We start from the raw sequence: 17,654 nt of genomic DNA on the forward strand, positions 1-17,654 counted from the left end.
CATTAATAACAGGTTCTGTCAGACCTGGGCTCTGACCATTAATAACAGGTTCTGTCAGACCTGGGCTCTGACCATTAATAACAGGTTCTGTCAGACCTGGGCTCTGACCATTAATAACAGGTTCTGTCAGACCTGGGCTCTGACCATTAATAACAGGTTCTGTCAGACCTGGGCTCTGACCATTAATAACAGGTTCTGTCAGACCTAATGATATTCCAAGAGGTCTGGAAATCAGGATCACAAATATAAATTCTATTTGGACACAGTTCTATTAGAACACAGCAAAAATGTAATGTATCTTGGACTAAATATTAGCAACACAGGTCGCTTTCACACGGCTGTGAACGAGCTGAGAGACAAAGCAAGAAGAGCATTCTATGCCATTGAAAAGGAACATTAAAATCTAAATTCCAATTAGAACAAATTGCTCTATATAGCAGCGAAGTATGGGGCCCACTCTCTAATAATTATTTACCAAATGGGAAAAACATCCAAACGAAATACTGCATGCAGTTTTGCAGGACTGTATTGTAAGTGCAAAGAAAAACTCCAAATAACTCATGTAGAGCAGAATTGGGCCAATACCCCCTCCTTATTAGAATAGATAAAAGAGCCATCAAGTTTGACAACCATCTAAAAACAAGTGACCCCTAAACTTTTAATCACACAGCCCTACAATGTCAAGAGATAAAACAAGAGAAGAGTCCCCTCAGTCAGCTGGTTCTGAGGCTCAGTTCACTAACCCATACCAGCTCCATAGAGCCTCAGGCCCAACCAAATCATCACAAAGCAAAGAGAAAAATATATCACCTAATGGAAAGACACCACAAGAGAATATGAATGCTATTTGGCTCTAAACAGACAGTACATGGTAGCAGACTATCTGACTCCGAACTAAGAGAATCCTTCTTTCCCAAAATTATCATTCAGTACAAAGAATTTTAAGATATAAAATTTTAAGAAGAAAAAACAAATAATTTTGGGGTGAAAAGCCTAAATGTGCAGTTTTGGCAGCCAAATATGTGTCCTCCTGCCACAACCTGAGGGGACAGCCAGTTAAAACTGCAATGTAATGTCAATAATATTACTCGTTTTGTTTTGGACCATGCCATGTGGCTTCTTAGTCAGGTTGAGACTGGTCTGCTGTTATTGCTTTAATGTATTATTATTCTCATTAATATTGTTGTTGCTGTTAATGGTAATCCCATTTCCACTACTACTATTATTATTTATGATTTATTGCTGTTGGTCCCACCATTGTTTGTAATATGGATACTTTGACAATGTAAGTAATTGAACTTACATGTCCACTAAATTGAATTTCATTGAATTGAGAGAGAAAATGGGGGATATAGAATGGAAGAGAGAGAGAAAATGGGGGATATAGAATGGAAGAGAGAGAGAAAATGGGGGATATAGAATGGAATAGAGAGAGAAAATGGGGGAAATAGAATGGAAGAGAGAGAGAAAATGGGGGATATAGAATGGAAGAGAGAGAGCCCAGCAGTTGCACTATATTCCTCTCATTTCCATCTAGCTCCCATTTTCCTTATCTCTTCATCCCTCCTTTAATATGTCCATCTTCTCTTCTTCTTCAACCTTTCTCTCTCTGTCTCTCTCTCTGTCTCTCTCCCTCTCCCTCTCTCTGTCTCCCTTTCTGTCTCCTTCTCTCTCTCTGTCTCCCTCTCTCTCTGTCTCTCTCTCTGTCTGTCTCTCTCTCTCTGTCTCCCCCTCTCTCTCTGTCTCCCCCTCTGTCTCCCTCTCTCTCTCTCTGTCTCCCTCTCACCCTCTCTGTCTCTCTGTCTCCCTCTCTCTCTCTCTCCCTCTCTCTCTCTCTCCCTGTCTCTCTCTCTCCCTGTCTCTCTCTCTCCCTGTCTCTCTGTCTCTCTCTCTCTGTCTCTCTCTCTCTGTCTCTCTGTCTCCCTCTCGGTCTCTCTGTCTCCCTCTCTGTCTCTCTCTCTCTCTCTGTCTCTCTCTCTCTCTCTCTGTCTCTCTCCCTGTTGCTCTCTTCTCTGGTTGTCTTCATAAATCCTGTTCAGTTAGTAGTCTCTCCTGCCAGGGGACACAGACAGAACAGACCAGAGACAGGCCTTATGTCCTGTGGTGTTCTGGGATGTTGATTGGAAATTCTCTCCATTTAACACACTCCCCCTGTAACACACACTCCACTCACTGTGGAATGACCAATGTCTGCCACTGGCTTTTAGCAAGCAAATTCATTTATTAGCTTGTTGCTGATCTCTTGCCTGCTAACTGCATCTTCTGTTTGTGTGACTGGCAGAAGTTGAGTTGTGCTGTTGAAGTCTAAGGCAGTACAACTGTATCTAGTAGAGCATCGAATATCATACTCTGTCAATAATTCGGCTAACCAATCCTGCCCTGATAACTTTTGCATCAGCGTTGCTTCTGTATGAGACTTGTCTTGATTGTATTTCATGTACTTGGCTCACTGGTGATGCAGACCTGTTGCTTGACTCTTTTGAGTAGCCTGGTCAAGTGGATCATTTATCCTCCACTCACTAAATACTTTTAAAGGAGTTCCTGTCCTGCTAAGGAGCTATACCTTCTAGGCAATGCTTTTCTTGCTAGATTTCTGGAATGTGTGGAGCCAGAATCTGTTTTGGGGGTCCATTCCATTTGATTGAGACTGAAATCGTCTTGATTACAGCAGCAAGTTATTCTACAAACATTTACAAACAGGCTGTGTAAAATGTTTGAAATATTAATCATTTCTAACCCACTTTACAAATGCAGGCACATAGCTCTGAAATAGATCTGATGTGAAAAGATCTGATGTGAATGGTCAAAAGACCAATTAGTGGAAGAAATATCAGAATTGAGCTGCTTGTCTGAGTAACCGCAGCCTAAGCGTCTGCCTGCATGACTACTAGACTTGGACTCAAATGGTCTTACTGTAGCTGCTGGGTTGAAGGGATCCTGAGTTAGAATCAGACTCATTCTTTACTGCTGCGTCACAAGCTTCCAGGAACAACCCACCCTCAGACCTATTAACTAGCGGGAGATGGCTTGTGTGTGTGTGTGTGTGTGTGTGTGTGTGTGTGTGTGTGTGTGTGTGTGTGTGTGTGTGTGTGTGTGTGTGTGTGTGTGTGTGTGTGTGTGTGTGTGTGTGTGTGTGTGTGTGTGTGTGTGTGTGTGTGTGTGTTGCGTGCAGGTTTGTGTGTGGACATGGTAACTCATGCCTGGGCATTTGATGCACAACTACCTCTTAATGGTGTTAGTCATTACACATCTATGGAATTTAGCTTACACACACACACACACACACACACACACATACACACAACCATGCATTGTTTAAGCAGCCAGACTGACCGATTAGGTCAGAATGGGTACACAGTCTAGAGAAGGGATAAGAATGCCCCCTTCAGGTTTAGAGTAGCCTCCTCTAGCAGAGGGAGCCGAGCTGGAGCTGGAGGTTAGGCACACGCACCCCGTGGCCTCAATACCCTCTATAGTAGAGCAGTTACTCAACACCACCCTCTATAGTAGAGCAGTTACTCAACACGACCCTCTATAGTAGAGCAGTTACTCAACACGACCCTTTATAGTAGAGCAGTTACTCAACACGACCCTTTATAGTAGAGCAGTTACTCAACACGACCCTCTATAGTAGAGCAGTTACTCAACACGACCCTCTATAGTAGAGCAGTTACTCAACACGACCCTCTATAGTAGAGCAGTTACTCAACACGACCCTTTATAGTAGAGCAGTTACTCAACACGACCCTCTATAGTAGAGCAGTTACTCAACACGACCCTCTATAGTAGAGCAGTTACTCAACACGACCCTCTATAGTAGAGCAGTTACTCGACACGACCCTCTATTGTAGAGCAGTTACTCGACACGACCCTCGTTAGAGCAGTTACTCGACACGCTCCTCTGTAGTAGAGCAGTTACTCGACACGCCCCTCTGTAGTAGAGCAGTTACTCGACACGACCCTCTGTAGTAGAGCAGTTACTCGACACGACCCTCTATAGTAGAGCAGTTACTCGACACGACCCTCTATAGTAGAGCAGTTCCTCGACACGACCCTCTATAGTAGAGCAGTTACTCGACACGACCCTCTATTGTAGAGCAGTTACTCGACACGACCCTCGTTAGTAGAGCAGTTACTCGACACGACCCTCGTTAGTAGAGCAGTTACTCGACACGCCCCTCTGTAGTAGAGCAGTTACTCGACACGCCCCTCTGTAGTAGAGCAGTTGCTCGACACGACCCTCTGTAGTAGAGCAGTTCCTCGACACGACCCTCTGTAGTAGAGCAGTTGCTCGACACGCCCCTCTGTAGTAGAGCAGTTGCTCGACACGCCCCTCTGTAGTAGAGCAGTTGCTCGACACGCCCCTCTGTAGTAGAGCAGTTGCTCGACACGCCCCTCTGTAGTAGAGCAGTTGCTCGACACGCCCCTCTGTAGTAGAGCAGTTGCTCGACACGCCCCTCTGTAGTAGAGCAGTTGCTCGACACGCCCCTCTGTAGTAGAGCAGTTGCTCGACACGCCCCTCTGTAGTAGAGCAGTTGCTCGACACGCCCCTCTGTAGTAGAGCAGTTGCTCGACACGCCCCTCTGTAGTAGAGCAGTTGCTCGACACGCCCCTCTGTAGTAGAGCAGTTGCTCGACACGCCCCTCTGTAGTAGAGCAGTTGCTCGACACGCCCCTCTGTAGTAGAGCAGGTACTCGACACGCCCCTCTGTAGTAGAGCAGGTACTCGACACGCCCCTCTGTAGTAGAGCAGGTACTCGACACGCCCCTCTGTAGTAGAGCAGGTACTCGACACGCCCCTCTGTAGTAGAGCAGGTACTCGACACGCCCCTCTGTAGTAGAGCAGGTACTCGACACGCCCCTCTGTAGTAGAGCAGTTACTCGACACGCCCCTCTGTAGTAGAGCAGTTACTCGACACGCCCCTCTGTAGTAGAGCAGTTACTCGACACGCCCCTCTGTAGTAGAGCAGTTACTCGACACGCCCCTCTGTAGTAGAGCAGTTACTCGACACGCCCCTCTGTAGTAGAGCAGTTACTCGACACGCCCCTCTGTAGTAGAGCAGTTACTCGACACGCCCCTCTGTAGTAGAGCAGTTACTCGACACGCCCCTCTGTAGTAGAGCAGTTACTCGACACGCCCCTCTGTAGTAGAGCAGTTACTCGACACGCCCCTCTGTAGTAGAGCAGTTACTCGACACGCCCCTCTGTAGTAGAGCAGTTGCTCGACACGCCCCTCTGTAGTAGAGCAGTTACTCGACACGACCCTCTGTAGTAGAGCAGTTGCTCGACACGACCCTCTGTAGTAGAGCAGTTGCTCGACACGACCCTCTGTAGTAGAGCAGTTGCTCGACACGCCCCTCTGTAGTAGAGCAGTTGCTCGACACGCCCCTCTGTAGTAGAGCAGTTGCTCGACACGCCCCTCTGTAGTAGAGCAGTTGCTCGACACGCCCCTCTGTAGTAGAGCAGTTGCTCGACACGCCCCTCTGTAGTAGAGCAGTTACTTGACACGACCCTCTGTAGTAGAGCAGTTACTTGACACGACCCTCTGTAGTAGAGCAGTTACTCAACAAAACCTTGGCTGGTTATGGGGCCTTGACTCGCACCTTTCCAGTGCATCCCTCACCCCGCCCCCATCTGACCCAACCGCAGGGGAAAACACCAGGAGAGAGGGGGGGGGACAAATTTGAACCATACCTCCTCAACCCTTTATGAGACCTCACTTCCTGGAACCCACAAATATATGCAAGCTCATATCCCCCCCCGCCCCCCCTATCTCTCTCTCTCCCCCCCCCCCTCCCAATTCAATTCTGTTTTTTGGCATGGGAAACATATGTTTACATTGCCAAAGCAAGTGAAATAGATAATAAACATTACACAAAAGTTCCAAAAGAATAAAGATGTTTCAAATGTCATTATATCTATATACAGTGTTGTAAACTACAAAAGGGAAAATAAATAAATATGGGTTGTATTTACAATGGTGTTTGTTCTTCACTGGTTGCCATTTTTTTGTGGCAACAGATCACAAATCTTGCTGCTGTGATTGGACACTGAAATACATTGGTATTTCACCCAATAGAATTGGGAGTTTATCAAAATTGGATTTGTTTTTGAAATCTTTGTGGATCTGTGTAATCTGAGGGAAATGTTTTTTGTAAATTCTTTCCAATGTGTCAAGTAATTATCTTTTTGTTTTCTCATGATTTGGTTGGGTCTAATTGTGTTGCTGTCCTGGGGCTCTGTGGGGTCTGTTTGTGAACAGAGCCCCAGGACCAGCTTGGTTTAGGGACTCTTCTCCAGGTTCATCTCTCTGTAGGTGATGGCTTTGTTATGGAAGGTTTGGGAATTGCTTCCTTTTAGGTGGTTGTAGAATTTAACAGCTCTTTTCTGGATTTTGATAATTAGCGGGTATCAGTCTTATTCTGCTTTGGTGTTTTACGTTGTACACTGAGGATATTTTTGCAGAATTCTGCATGCAGAATTTTTGTGAATTCTTGGTTGGTGAGCGGACCCCTGACCTCACAACCATAAAGGGCAATGAGTTCTATAACTGATTCAAGTATTTTTTGCCAGATCCTAATTGGTATGTAGAATTCTATGTTAATTTTGATGGCATAGAAGGCCCTTCTTGCCTTGTCTCTCAGATCGTTCACAGCTTTGTGGAAGTTACCTGTGGCGCTGATGTTTAGGCCAAGGTATGTATAGTTTTTGTGTGCTCTAGGGCAACGGTGTCTAGATGGACTTTGTATTTGTGGTCCTGGCAACTGGACCTTTTTTGGAACACCATTATTTTTGTCTTACTGAGTTATACTGTCAGGGCCCAGGTTTGATAGAATCTGGGCATAAGATCTGGGTACTGCTGTACGCCCTCCTTGGTTGGTGACAGAAGCACCAGATCATCAGCAAACAGTAGCCATTTGACTTCAGATTCTAGTAGGGCTTTTTCCCTCTCTCTCTATCTATCAATCTCTCTCTCTCGCTCCCTCTCCATGTCTTTGTTGCTTATCTCTCTCACACACATGCACACACACTTACAGGAACAGTGCACATTAGGACCCATACTCACACACATGCATACACACTTACAGGAACAGTGCACATTAGGACCCATACTCACACACATGCATACACACTTACAGGAACAGTGCACATTAGGACCCATACTCACACACATGCATACACACTTACAGGAACAGTGCACATTAGGACCCATACTCACACACATGCATACACACTTACAGGAACAGTGCACATTAGGACCCATACTCACACACATGCATACACACTTACAGGAACAGTGCACATTAGGACCCATACTCACACACATGCATACACACTTACAGGAACAGTGCACATTAGGACCCATACTCACACACATACATACATGCATATGGCCAAGTCACAGCCAAGGTATTTAAACAGTGATACCTGTGTCTGTTTTTATGACATGCTTAAGCATAACAGCCCCTCTCTACCCAAGCCCAGCACACCGCTAAGCCAATGATGCCCGCCTTCCTGAGGAAAAGTCTTAGCAACTGGTTTTCTATAAATTACTCCAATGTCTCTGTCATGCTTTTCAGGGAGTTTGTGGCGTTTGTTGAGCGTTTTTAAATTCTTCCCACTCACATTCATCATCATAGTGACAGTGAAGTAAACCACATTTTTGTCTGGCAGTGTAACTTCTAATATTCCATTATAGCTGTTCTGTTTGTGGAGGAGCAGTGAGTCTCTCTTGTCTTTGTGTCTCGTTTTCAGTGTGAAGATGGCGGGTAGCCCAATTTGAGCCCAATCTCGCCGTCCAGCCCAGGGTCTGGAACAGATTACATCTGATATTAAACACATGGCAGCAGTTAGACACACACAGAGACACACACAGAGACACACACAGAGACACACACACACACAGAGACACACACAGAGACACACACAGAGACACACACACACACACACACACACACACACACACACACACACACACACACACACACACACACACACACACACACACACACACAGAGACACACACACACAGAGACACACACACACAGAGACACACACACACAGAGACACACACACACAGAGACACACACACACACACACACAGAGACACACACACACACACACACAGAGACACACACAGAGACACACACACACACACACACACACCACACACACACACACACACACACACACACACACACACACACACACACACACACACACACACACACACACACACACACACACACAGAGAGAGAGAGATCTGTGTCAGCAAACCCCTTCCTCTGTCATTTCTTTCTCTTTTCCTCTCTCCTTCATCTTTCTTTCAGAGTAGAAAGGAGTTGTCTAACCATTCTTTAAAAATATCTATTTTCTTGTCTTTTTTTCACACCAGTTACAAACATACATATACGAACAACAACTTAGACGCAAACGACTACATCTCATCTCTCCAGGCCTGCATGCTCACAACCCCATCCCTAGTGCCTGCATTATTTTTTGCCACTTGGCCTTAAATTGTACCAATTTGTTTTTCTCGTGTCACCTATACTATTTCAATAATAAATCATTTGATTTTTCCATTTAGTTAATGATGGTGGATTGATTGATTTCCAAGTTTTTAGTATACGTTTTTCAATGAGTGATGAGAAGAGAATCGTACAGCCCATTGGGAATCTCCCGACACCCATGTCTTGAAATATGCAGACAGACGGATTAATAAAACGTTTACATTTTAATACTTCTGGCAGCCAGCTTTCTAGCTCCGCCCATAACTTTTGGACTTTATAATATTTCCAGAAAGCATGGATTATTGAGTCATTGTTAGTTTTACACTCTTTTTAAAAAATATATAACATTTATTCAACTAGGCAAGTCAGTTAAGAATAAATTCTTATTAACAATGACAGCCTACCGGGGAACAGTGTGTTAACTGCATTGTTCAGGGGCAGAACAACAGATTTTTACCTTGTCGGCTCGGGGATTCGATCCAGCAACCTTTCGGTACTAGTCCACGGTGCTGTAGAATTAGGGAATTTTGTCTCTTGTATAATCAATTCTATACAATCAGTTTATACTGGTTTAAGTGTACATTTTTAACTCTAATTTCGTTAGTTATGCTCCAACATTCCCTGCATCTTGTGCCAACATCAGTTACTTTTAAGTCTTGGTTCCAATAGTTAAGATTTTTTTTCTAAGAGATTGTCAGTTGGAAATGTTCTCTGGCAGGTTTTCTATATCTTCCCTGTCATATGAACATTTTATTTATTTTATTTATTTTACCGTTATTTTACCAGGTAAGTTGACTGAGAACACGTTCTCATTTGCAGCAACGACCTGGGGAATAGTTACAGGGGAGAGGAGGGGGATGAATGAGCCAATTGTAAACTGGGGATTATTATAACATCCTTTTCTGACTCAAATAAGATTCCCTCAAGGTTGCTCTGATGTGTAAAATATTAAAATAATAATGTTTTGTGATATGTTCAAATACAGTAGAAGTCAGAAGTTTACATACACTTAGGTTGGAGTCATTAAAACTCGTTTTTCAACCACTACACAAATGTCTTGTTAGCAAACTATAGTTTTGGCAAGTCGGTTAGGACATCTACTTTGTGCATGACACAACTAATTTTTCCAACAATTGTTTATAGACAGATTATTTCACTTATAATTCACTGTATCACAATTCCAGTGGGTCAGAAGTTTACATACACTAAGTTGACTGTGCCTTTAAACAGCTTGGAGAATTCCAGAAAATTATGTCATGGCTTTAGAAGCTTCTGATAGGCTAATTGAAATAATTTGAGTCAATTGGAGGTGTACCTGTGGATGTATTTCAAGGCCTACCTTAAAACTCAGTGCCTCTTTGCTTGACATCATGGGAAAATCTAAAGAAATCAGCCAAGACCTCAATCAGCCAAGACCTCAATCAGCCAAGACCTAAATTGTAGACCTCCACAAGTCTGGTTCATCATTGGGAGCAATTTCCTGAAGGTCTGAAGGTACCACGTTCATCTGTACAAACAATAGTACGCAAGTATTAACACCATGGGACCACGCAGCCGTCATACCGCTCAGGAAGGACACGCTTTCTGTCTCCTAGAGATGAATGTACTTTGGTGCGAAAAGTGCAAATCAATCCCAGAACAACAGCAAAGGACCTTGTGAAGATGCTGGAGGAAACGGGTACAAAAGTATCTATATCCACAGTAAAACGAGTCCTATATCGACATAACCTGAAAGGCCGCTCAGCAAGGAGGAGGTCACTGCTCCAAAACCGCCATAAAAAAGCCAGACTACGGTTTGAAACTGCACATGGGGACAAAGATCGTACTTTTTGGAGAAATGTCCTCTGGTCTGATGAAACAAAAATAGAACTGTTTGGCCATAATGACCATCGTTATGTTTGGAGGAAAAAGGGGGATGCTTGCAAGCTGAAAAACACCATCCCAACCGTGAAGCACGGGGGTGGCAGCATCATGTTGTGGGGGTGCTTTGCTGCAGGAGGGACTGGTGCACAAAATAGATGGCATCATGAGGTGGGACAATTATGTGGCTATATTGAAGCAACATCTCAAGACATTAGTCAGGAAGTTAAAGCTTGGTCGCAAATGGGTCTTCCAAATAGACAATGACCCCAAACATACTTCCAAAGTTGTGGCAAAATGGCTTAAGGACAATACAGTCAAGATATTGGAGTGGCCTTCACAAAGCCCTGACCTCAATCCTATAGAAAATTTGTGGTCAGAACTGAAAAAGCGAGTGCGAGCAAGGAGGCCTACAAACCTGACTCAGTTACACCAGCTCTGTCAGGAGGAATGGGCCAAAATTCACCCAACGTATTGTGAGAAGCTTGTGGAAGGCTACCCAAAATGTTTGACCCAAGTGAAACAATTTAAAGGCAATGCTACCAAATACTAATTGAGTGTATGTAAACTTCTGACCCACTGGGAACGTGATGAAAGGAATAAAAGAAGCTGAAAGAAATCATTCTCTCTACTTTTATTCAGACATTTCACATTCTTCTAATCACCACTTTATTATAACTGACCTACGACAGGGAATTTTACTTGGATTAAATGTCAGGAATTGTGAAAAACTGAGTTTAAATGTATTTGGCTAAGGTGTATGTAAACTTCCGACTTCAACTGTACATGTTGAGTGCTTTTCCAGTAGCAGCTGGGTGATCTTACTGATGTGTGTTTGCCCTCTACCTCTCAGGTCGTCCACAGCCAGGTTGCTATGGGAGACCATGCTGGCCAGTAAGCAGAAAGAGGCTGTGATGGAGGTCCGCAGACAGCTGGTGGAGGCCGCCAGCAAGGAGAATCTACCAATCAAGATGGGTCTGGGTAAGGAAGGCCAGGACACACAGATATACACTGACTACACTCAGTGTTGACACTGCAAATGAACAGGCACTCTGTGACTCGCTCTCTCCCAAATCCCAATGCCATAGAATACACAGACCCCGTTTGATCTAGGGCTGAATAATAAGACGGTTAAATTACTGCAATCAGTAAACACATCATTACATTATTTTGATATATAGTCAAACTCTCCGAATTAGGAAGGCATAGGAGAGAGATGAAAAGAGGGATAGTGAGTGAGAGAGTAAAGAGGGATAGTGAGTGAGAGAGAGAGAAAAGAGGGATAGTGAGAGAGAGAAGAGGGAGTGAGTGAGGGAGAGAGAAAAGAGGGATAGTGAGTGAGGGAGAGAGAAAAGAGGGATAGTGAGTGAGGGATGAAAAGAGGGATAGTGAGTGAGTGAGAGAGAAAAGAGGGATAGTGAGTGAGGGATGAAAAGAGGGATAGTGAGTGAGAGAGGGAGAGAAAAGAGGGATAGTGAGAGAGAGAGGGAGATGAAAAGAGGGATAGTGAGTGAGAGAGAGAGAGAAAAGAGGGATAGTGAGAGAGAGAGAGAGAGAAAAGAGGGATAGTGAGTGAGAGATGAAAAGAGGGACAGTGAGTGAGAGAGAGAGATGAAAAGAGGGATAGTGAGAGAGAGAAAAGAGGGATAGTGAGTGAGGGAAATGAAAAGAGGGATAGTGAGTGAGAGAAATGAAAAGAGGGATAGTGAGTGAGAGAGGGAAAGAAAAGAGGGATAGTGAGAGAGAGAGAAAAGAGGGATAGTGAGAGAGAGAGAAAAGAGGGATAGTGAGAGAGAGAGAAAAGAGGGATAGTGAGTGAGAGAAAAGAAAAGAGGAATAGTGAGTGAGAGAAAAAAGAGGGATAGTGAGTGAGAGAGAAGAGGGATAGTGAGAGAGAGATGAAAAGAGGGATAGTGAGTGAGAGAGAAAAGAGGGATAGTGAGTGAGAGAGAAAAGAGGGATAGTGAGAGAGAGAGAGAGAAAAGAGGGATAGTGAGTGAGAGAGAAAAGAGGGGTAGTGAGTGAGAGAGAAAAGAGGGATAGTGAGTGAGAGAGAAAAGAGGGATAGTGAGTGAGAGAGAAAAGAGGGATAGTGAGAGAGAGATGAAAAGAGGGATAGTGAGTGAGAGATGAAAAGAGGGATAGTGAGTGAGAGATGAAAAGAGGGATAGTGAGTGAGAGAGAAAAGAGGGATAGTGAGTGAGAGAGGAAAGAGGGATAGTGAGTGAGAGAGAAAAGAGGGATAGTGAGAGAGAGAGAGAGAGAAAATAGGGATAGTGAGTGAGAGAGAAAAGAGGGATAGTGAGAGAGATAGAGAGAGAGAGAAAAGAGGGATAGTGAGTGAGAGAGAAAAGAGGGATAGTGAGTGAGAGAGAAAAGAGGGATAGTGAGAGAGAGAGAAAAGAGGGATAGTGAGTGAGAGAGAAAAGAGGGATAGTGAGTGAGAGAGAAAAGAGGGATAGTGAGTGAGAGAGAAAAGAGGGATAGTGAGTGAGAGAGAAAAGAGGGATAGTGAGTGAGAGAGAAAAGAGGGATAGTGAGTGAGAGAGTAAAGAGGGATAGTGAGTGAGAGAGAAAAGAGGGATAGTGAGTGAGAGAGAAAAGAGGGATAGTGAGTGAGAGAGAAAAGAGGGATAGTGAGTGAGGGAGAAAAGAGGGATAGTGAGTGAGTGAGGGAGAAAAGAGGGATAGTGAGTGAGGGAGAAAAGAGGGATAGTGAGTGAGGGAGAAAAGAGGGATAGTGAGTGAGAGCAAGAGATAAAGAGGGATAGTGAGTGAGAGCAAGAGATAAAGAGGGATAGTGAGTGAGAGCAAGAGATAAAGAGGGATAGTGAGTGAGAGAAAGAGATAAAGAGGGATAGTGAGTGAGAGCAAAAGATAAAGAGGGATAGTGAGTGAGAGCAAGAGATAAAGAGGGATAGTGAGTGAGAGCAGGAGATAAAGAGGGATAGTGAGAGCGAGAGATGAAAAGAGGGATAGTGAGAGCGAGAGATGAAAAGAGGGATAGTGAGAGCGAGAGATAAAGAGGGATAGTGAGTGAGAGAGAAAAGAGAGATAGTGAGTGAGAGAAAAGAGGGATAGTGAGTGAGATAGAAAAGAGGGATAGTGAGTGAGAGAGAAAAGAGGGATAGTGAGTGAGAGAGAAAAGAGGGATAGTGAGTGAGAGAGAAAAGAGGGATAGTGAGTGAGTGAGAGAGAAAAGAGGGATAGTGAGTGAGGGATGAAAAGAGTGATAGTGAGTGAGAGAGGGAGAGAAAAGAGGGATAGTGAGAGAGAGAGGGAGATGAAAAGAGGGATAGTGAGTGAGAGAGAGAGAGAAAAGAGGGATAGTGAGAGAGAGAGAGAGAGAAAAGAGGGATAGTGAGTGAGAGATGAAAAGAGGGACAGTGAGTGAGAGAGAGAGATGAAAAGAGGGATAGTGAGAGAGAGAAAAGAGGGATAGTGAGTGAGGGAAATGAAAAGAGGGATAGTGAGTGAGAGAAATGAAAAGAGGGATAGTGAGTGAGAGAGGGAAAGAAAAGAGGGATAGTGAGAGAGAGAGAAAAGAGGGATAGTGAGAGAGAGAGAAAAGAGGGATAGTGAGTGAGAGAAAAGAAAAGAGGGATAGTGAGTGAGAGAAAAAAGAGGGATAGTGAGTGAGAGAGAAGAGGGATAGTGAGAGAGAGATGAAAAGAGGGATAGTGAGTGAGAGAGAAAAGAGGGATAGTGAGTGAGAGAAAAGAGGGATAGTGAGAGAGAGAGAGAGAAAAGAGGGATAGTGAGTGAGAGAGAAAAGAGGGATAATGAGTGAGAGAGAAAAGAGGGGTAGTGAGTGAGAGAGAAAAGAGGGATAGTGAGTGAGAGAGAAAAGAGGGATAGTGAGTGAGAGAGAAAAGAGGGATAGTGAGAGAGAGATGAAAAGAGGGATAGTGAGAGAGAGATGAAAAGAGGGATAGTGAGTGAGAGAGAAAAGAGGGATAGTGAGTGAGAGAGAAAAGAGGGATAGTGAGTGAGAGAGGAAAGAGGGATAGTGAGTGAGAGAGGAAAGAGGGATAGTGAGTGAGAGAGAAAAGAGGGATAGTGAGAGAGAGAGAGAGAGAAAAGAGGGATAGTGAGTGAGAGAGAAAAGAGGGATAGTGAGAGAGATAGAGAGAGAGAGAAAAGAGGGATAGTGAGTGAGAGAGAAAAGAGGGATAGTGAGTGAGAGAGAAAAGAGGGATAGTGAGAGAGAGAGAAAAGAGGGATAGTGAGTGAGAGAGAAAAGAGGGATAGTGAGTGAGAGAGAAAAGAGGGATAGTGAGTGAGAGAGAAAAGAGGGATAGTGAGTGAGAGAGAAAAGAGGGATAGTGAGTGAGAGAGAAAGAGGGATAGTGAGTGAGAGAGAAAAGAGGGATAGTGAGTGAGAGAGTAAAGAGGGATAGTGAGTGAGAGAGTAAAGAGGGATAGTGAGTGAGAGAGAAAAGAGGGATAGTGAGTGAGAGAGAAAAGAGGGATAGTGAGTGAGAGAGAAAAGAGGGATAGTGAGTGAGGGAGAAAAGAGGGATAGTGAGTGAGTGAGGGAGAAAAGAGGGATAGTGAGTGAGGGAGAAAAGAGGGATAGTGAGTGAGAGCAAGAGATAAAGAGGGATAGTGAGTGAGAGCAAGAGATAAAGAGGGATAGTGAGTGAGAGCAAGAGATAAAGAGGGATAGTGAGTGAGAGCAAAAGATAAAGAGGGATAGTGAGTGAGAGCAAGAGATAAAGAGGGATAGTGAGTGAGAGCAGGAGATAAAGAGGGATAGTGAGAGCGAGAGATGAAAAGAGGGATAGTGAGAGCGAGAGATGAAAAGAGGGATAGTGAGAGCGAGAGATGAAAAGAGGGATAGTGAGAGCGAGAGATAAAGAGGGATAGTGAGTGAGAGATGAAAAGAGGGATAGTGAGTGAGAGAGAAAAGAGGGATAGTGAGTGAGAGAGGAAAGAGGGATAGTGAGTGAGAGAGAAAAGAGGGATAGTGAGAGAGAGAGAGAGAGAAAATAGGGATAGTGAGTGAGAGAGAAAAGAGGGATAGTGAGAGAGATAGAGAGAGAGAGAAAAGAGGGATAGTGAGTGAGAGAGAAAAGAGGGATAGTGAGTGAGAGAGAAAAGAGGGATAGTGAGAGAGAGAGAAAAGAGGGATAGTGAGTGAGAGAGAAAAGAGGGATAGTGAGTGAGAGAGAAAAGAGGGATAGTGAGTGAGAGAGAAAAGAGGGATAGTGAGTGAGAGAGAAAAGAGGGATAGTGAGTGAGAGAGAAAAGAGGGATAGTGAGTGAGAGAGTAAAGAGGGATAGTGAGTGAGAGAGAAAAGAGGGATAGTGAGTGAGAGAGAAAAGAGGGATAGTGAGTGAGAGAGAAAAGAGGGATAGTGAGTGAGGGAGAAAAGAGGGATAGTGAGTGAGTGAGGGAGAAAAGAGGGATAGTGAGTGAGGGAGAAAAGAGGGATAGTGAGTGAGGGAGAAAAGAGGGATAGTGAGTGAGAGCAAGAGATAAAGAGGGATAGTGAGTGAGAGCAAGAGATAAAGAGGGATAGTGAGTGAGAGCAAGAGATAAAGAGGGATAGTGAGTGAGAGAAAGAGATAAAGAGGGATAGTGAGTGAGAGCAAAAGATAAAGAGGGATAGTGAGTGAGAGCAAGAGATAAAGAGGGATAGTGAGTGAGAGCAGGAGATAAAGAGGGATAGTGAGAGCGAGAGATGAAAAGAGGGATAGTGAGAGCGAGAGATGAAAAGAGGGATAGTGAGAGCGAGAGATAAAGAGGGATAGTGAGTGAGAGAGAAAAGAGAGATAGTGAGTGAGAGAAAAGAGGGATAGTGAGTGAGATAGAAAAGAGGGATAGTGAGTGAGAGAGAAAAGAGGGATAGTGAGTGAGAGAGAAAAGAGGGATAGTGAGTGAGAGAGAAAAGAGGGATAGTGAGTGAGTGAGAGAGAAAAGAGGGATAGTGAGTGAGGGATGAAAAGAGTGATAGTGAGTGAGAGAGGGAGAGAAAAGAGGGATAGTGAGAGAGAGAGGGAGATGAAAAGAGGGATAGTGAGTGAGAGAGAGAGAGAAAAGAGGGATAGTGAGAGAGAGAGAGAGAGAAAAGAGGGATAGTGAGTGAGAGATGAAAAGAGGGACAGTGAGTGAGAGAGAGAGATGAAAAGAGGGATAGTGAGAGAGAGAAAAGAGGGATAGTGAGTGAGGGAAATGAAAAGAGGGATAGTGAGTGAGAGAAATGAAAAGAGGGATAGTGAGTGAGAGAGGGAAAGAAAAGAGGGATAGTGAGAGAGAGAGAAAAGAGGGATAGTGAGAGAGAGAGAAAAGAGGGATAGTGAGTGAGAGAAAAGAAAAGAGGGATAGTGAGTGAGAGAAAAAAGAGGGATAGTGAGTGAGAGAGAAGAGGGATAGTGAGAGAGAGATGAAAAGAGGGATAGTGAGTGAGAGAGAAAAGAGGGATAGTGAGTGAGAGAGAAAAGAGGGATAGTGAGAGAGAGAGAGAGAAAAGAGGGATAGTGAGTGAGAGAGAAAAGAGGGATAATGAGTGAGAGAGAAAAGAGGGGTAGTGAGTGAGAGAGAAAAGAGGGATAGTGAGTGAGAGAGAAAAGAGGGATAGTGAGAGAGAGATGAAAAGAGGGATAGTGAGAGAGAGATGAAAAGAGGGATAGTGAGAGAGAGATGAAAAGAGGGATAGTGAGTGAGAGAGAAAAGAGGGATAGTGAGTGAGAGAGAAAAGAGGGATAGTGAGTGAGAGAGGAAAGAGGGATAGTGAGTGAGAGAGGAAAGAGGGATAGTGAGTGAGAGAGAAAAGAGGGATAGTGAGAGAGAGAGAGAGAGAAAAGAGGGATAGTGAGTGAGAGAGAAAAGAGGGATAGTGAGAGAGATAGAGAGAGAGAGAAAAGAGGGATAGTGAGTGAGAGAGAAAAGAGGGATAGTGAGTGAGAGAGAAAAGAGGGATAGTGAGAGAGAGAGAAAAGAGGGATAGTGAGTGAGAGAGAAAAGAGGGATAGTGAGTGAGAGAGAAAAGAGGGATAGTGAGTGAGAGAGAAAAGAGGGATAGTGAGTGAGAGAGAAAAGAGGGATAGTGAGTGAGAGAGAAAGAGGGATAGTGAGTGAGAGAGAAAAGAGGGATAGTGAGTGAGAGAGTAAAGAGGGATAGTGAGTGAGAGAGTAAAGAGGGATAGTGAGTGAGAGAGAAAAGAGGGATAGTGAGTGAGAGAGAAAAGAGGGATAGTGAGTGAGAGAGAAAAGAGGGATAGTGAGTGAGGGAGAAAAGAGGGATAGTGAGTGAGTGAGGGAGAAAAGAGGGATAGTGAG

The 17,654-nt window shown here is 44.3% G+C and overlaps 1 protein-coding gene across 1 annotated transcript in view; it reads left to right on the plus strand.

The window, feature by feature from the left end:
- Window positions 1-17,654, plus strand: part of LOC129869628 (sec1 family domain-containing protein 2-like) — a 196,470-nt gene that overhangs the window by 20,687 nt on the left and 158,129 nt on the right. The window contains exon 3 of the mRNA XM_055944215.1: window positions 11,223-11,350. Coding sequence (XP_055800190.1) covers window positions 11,223-11,350 — 128 coding nt within the window. The remainder of the gene's footprint in view (window positions 1-11,222; window positions 11,351-17,654) is intronic.

The sequence above is a fragment of the Salvelinus fontinalis genome, chromosome 14 (assembly GCF_029448725.1).
Source record: "Salvelinus fontinalis isolate EN_2023a chromosome 14, ASM2944872v1, whole genome shotgun sequence".
Classification (NCBI taxonomy): Eukaryota; Metazoa; Chordata; class Actinopteri; order Salmoniformes; family Salmonidae; genus Salvelinus; species Salvelinus fontinalis.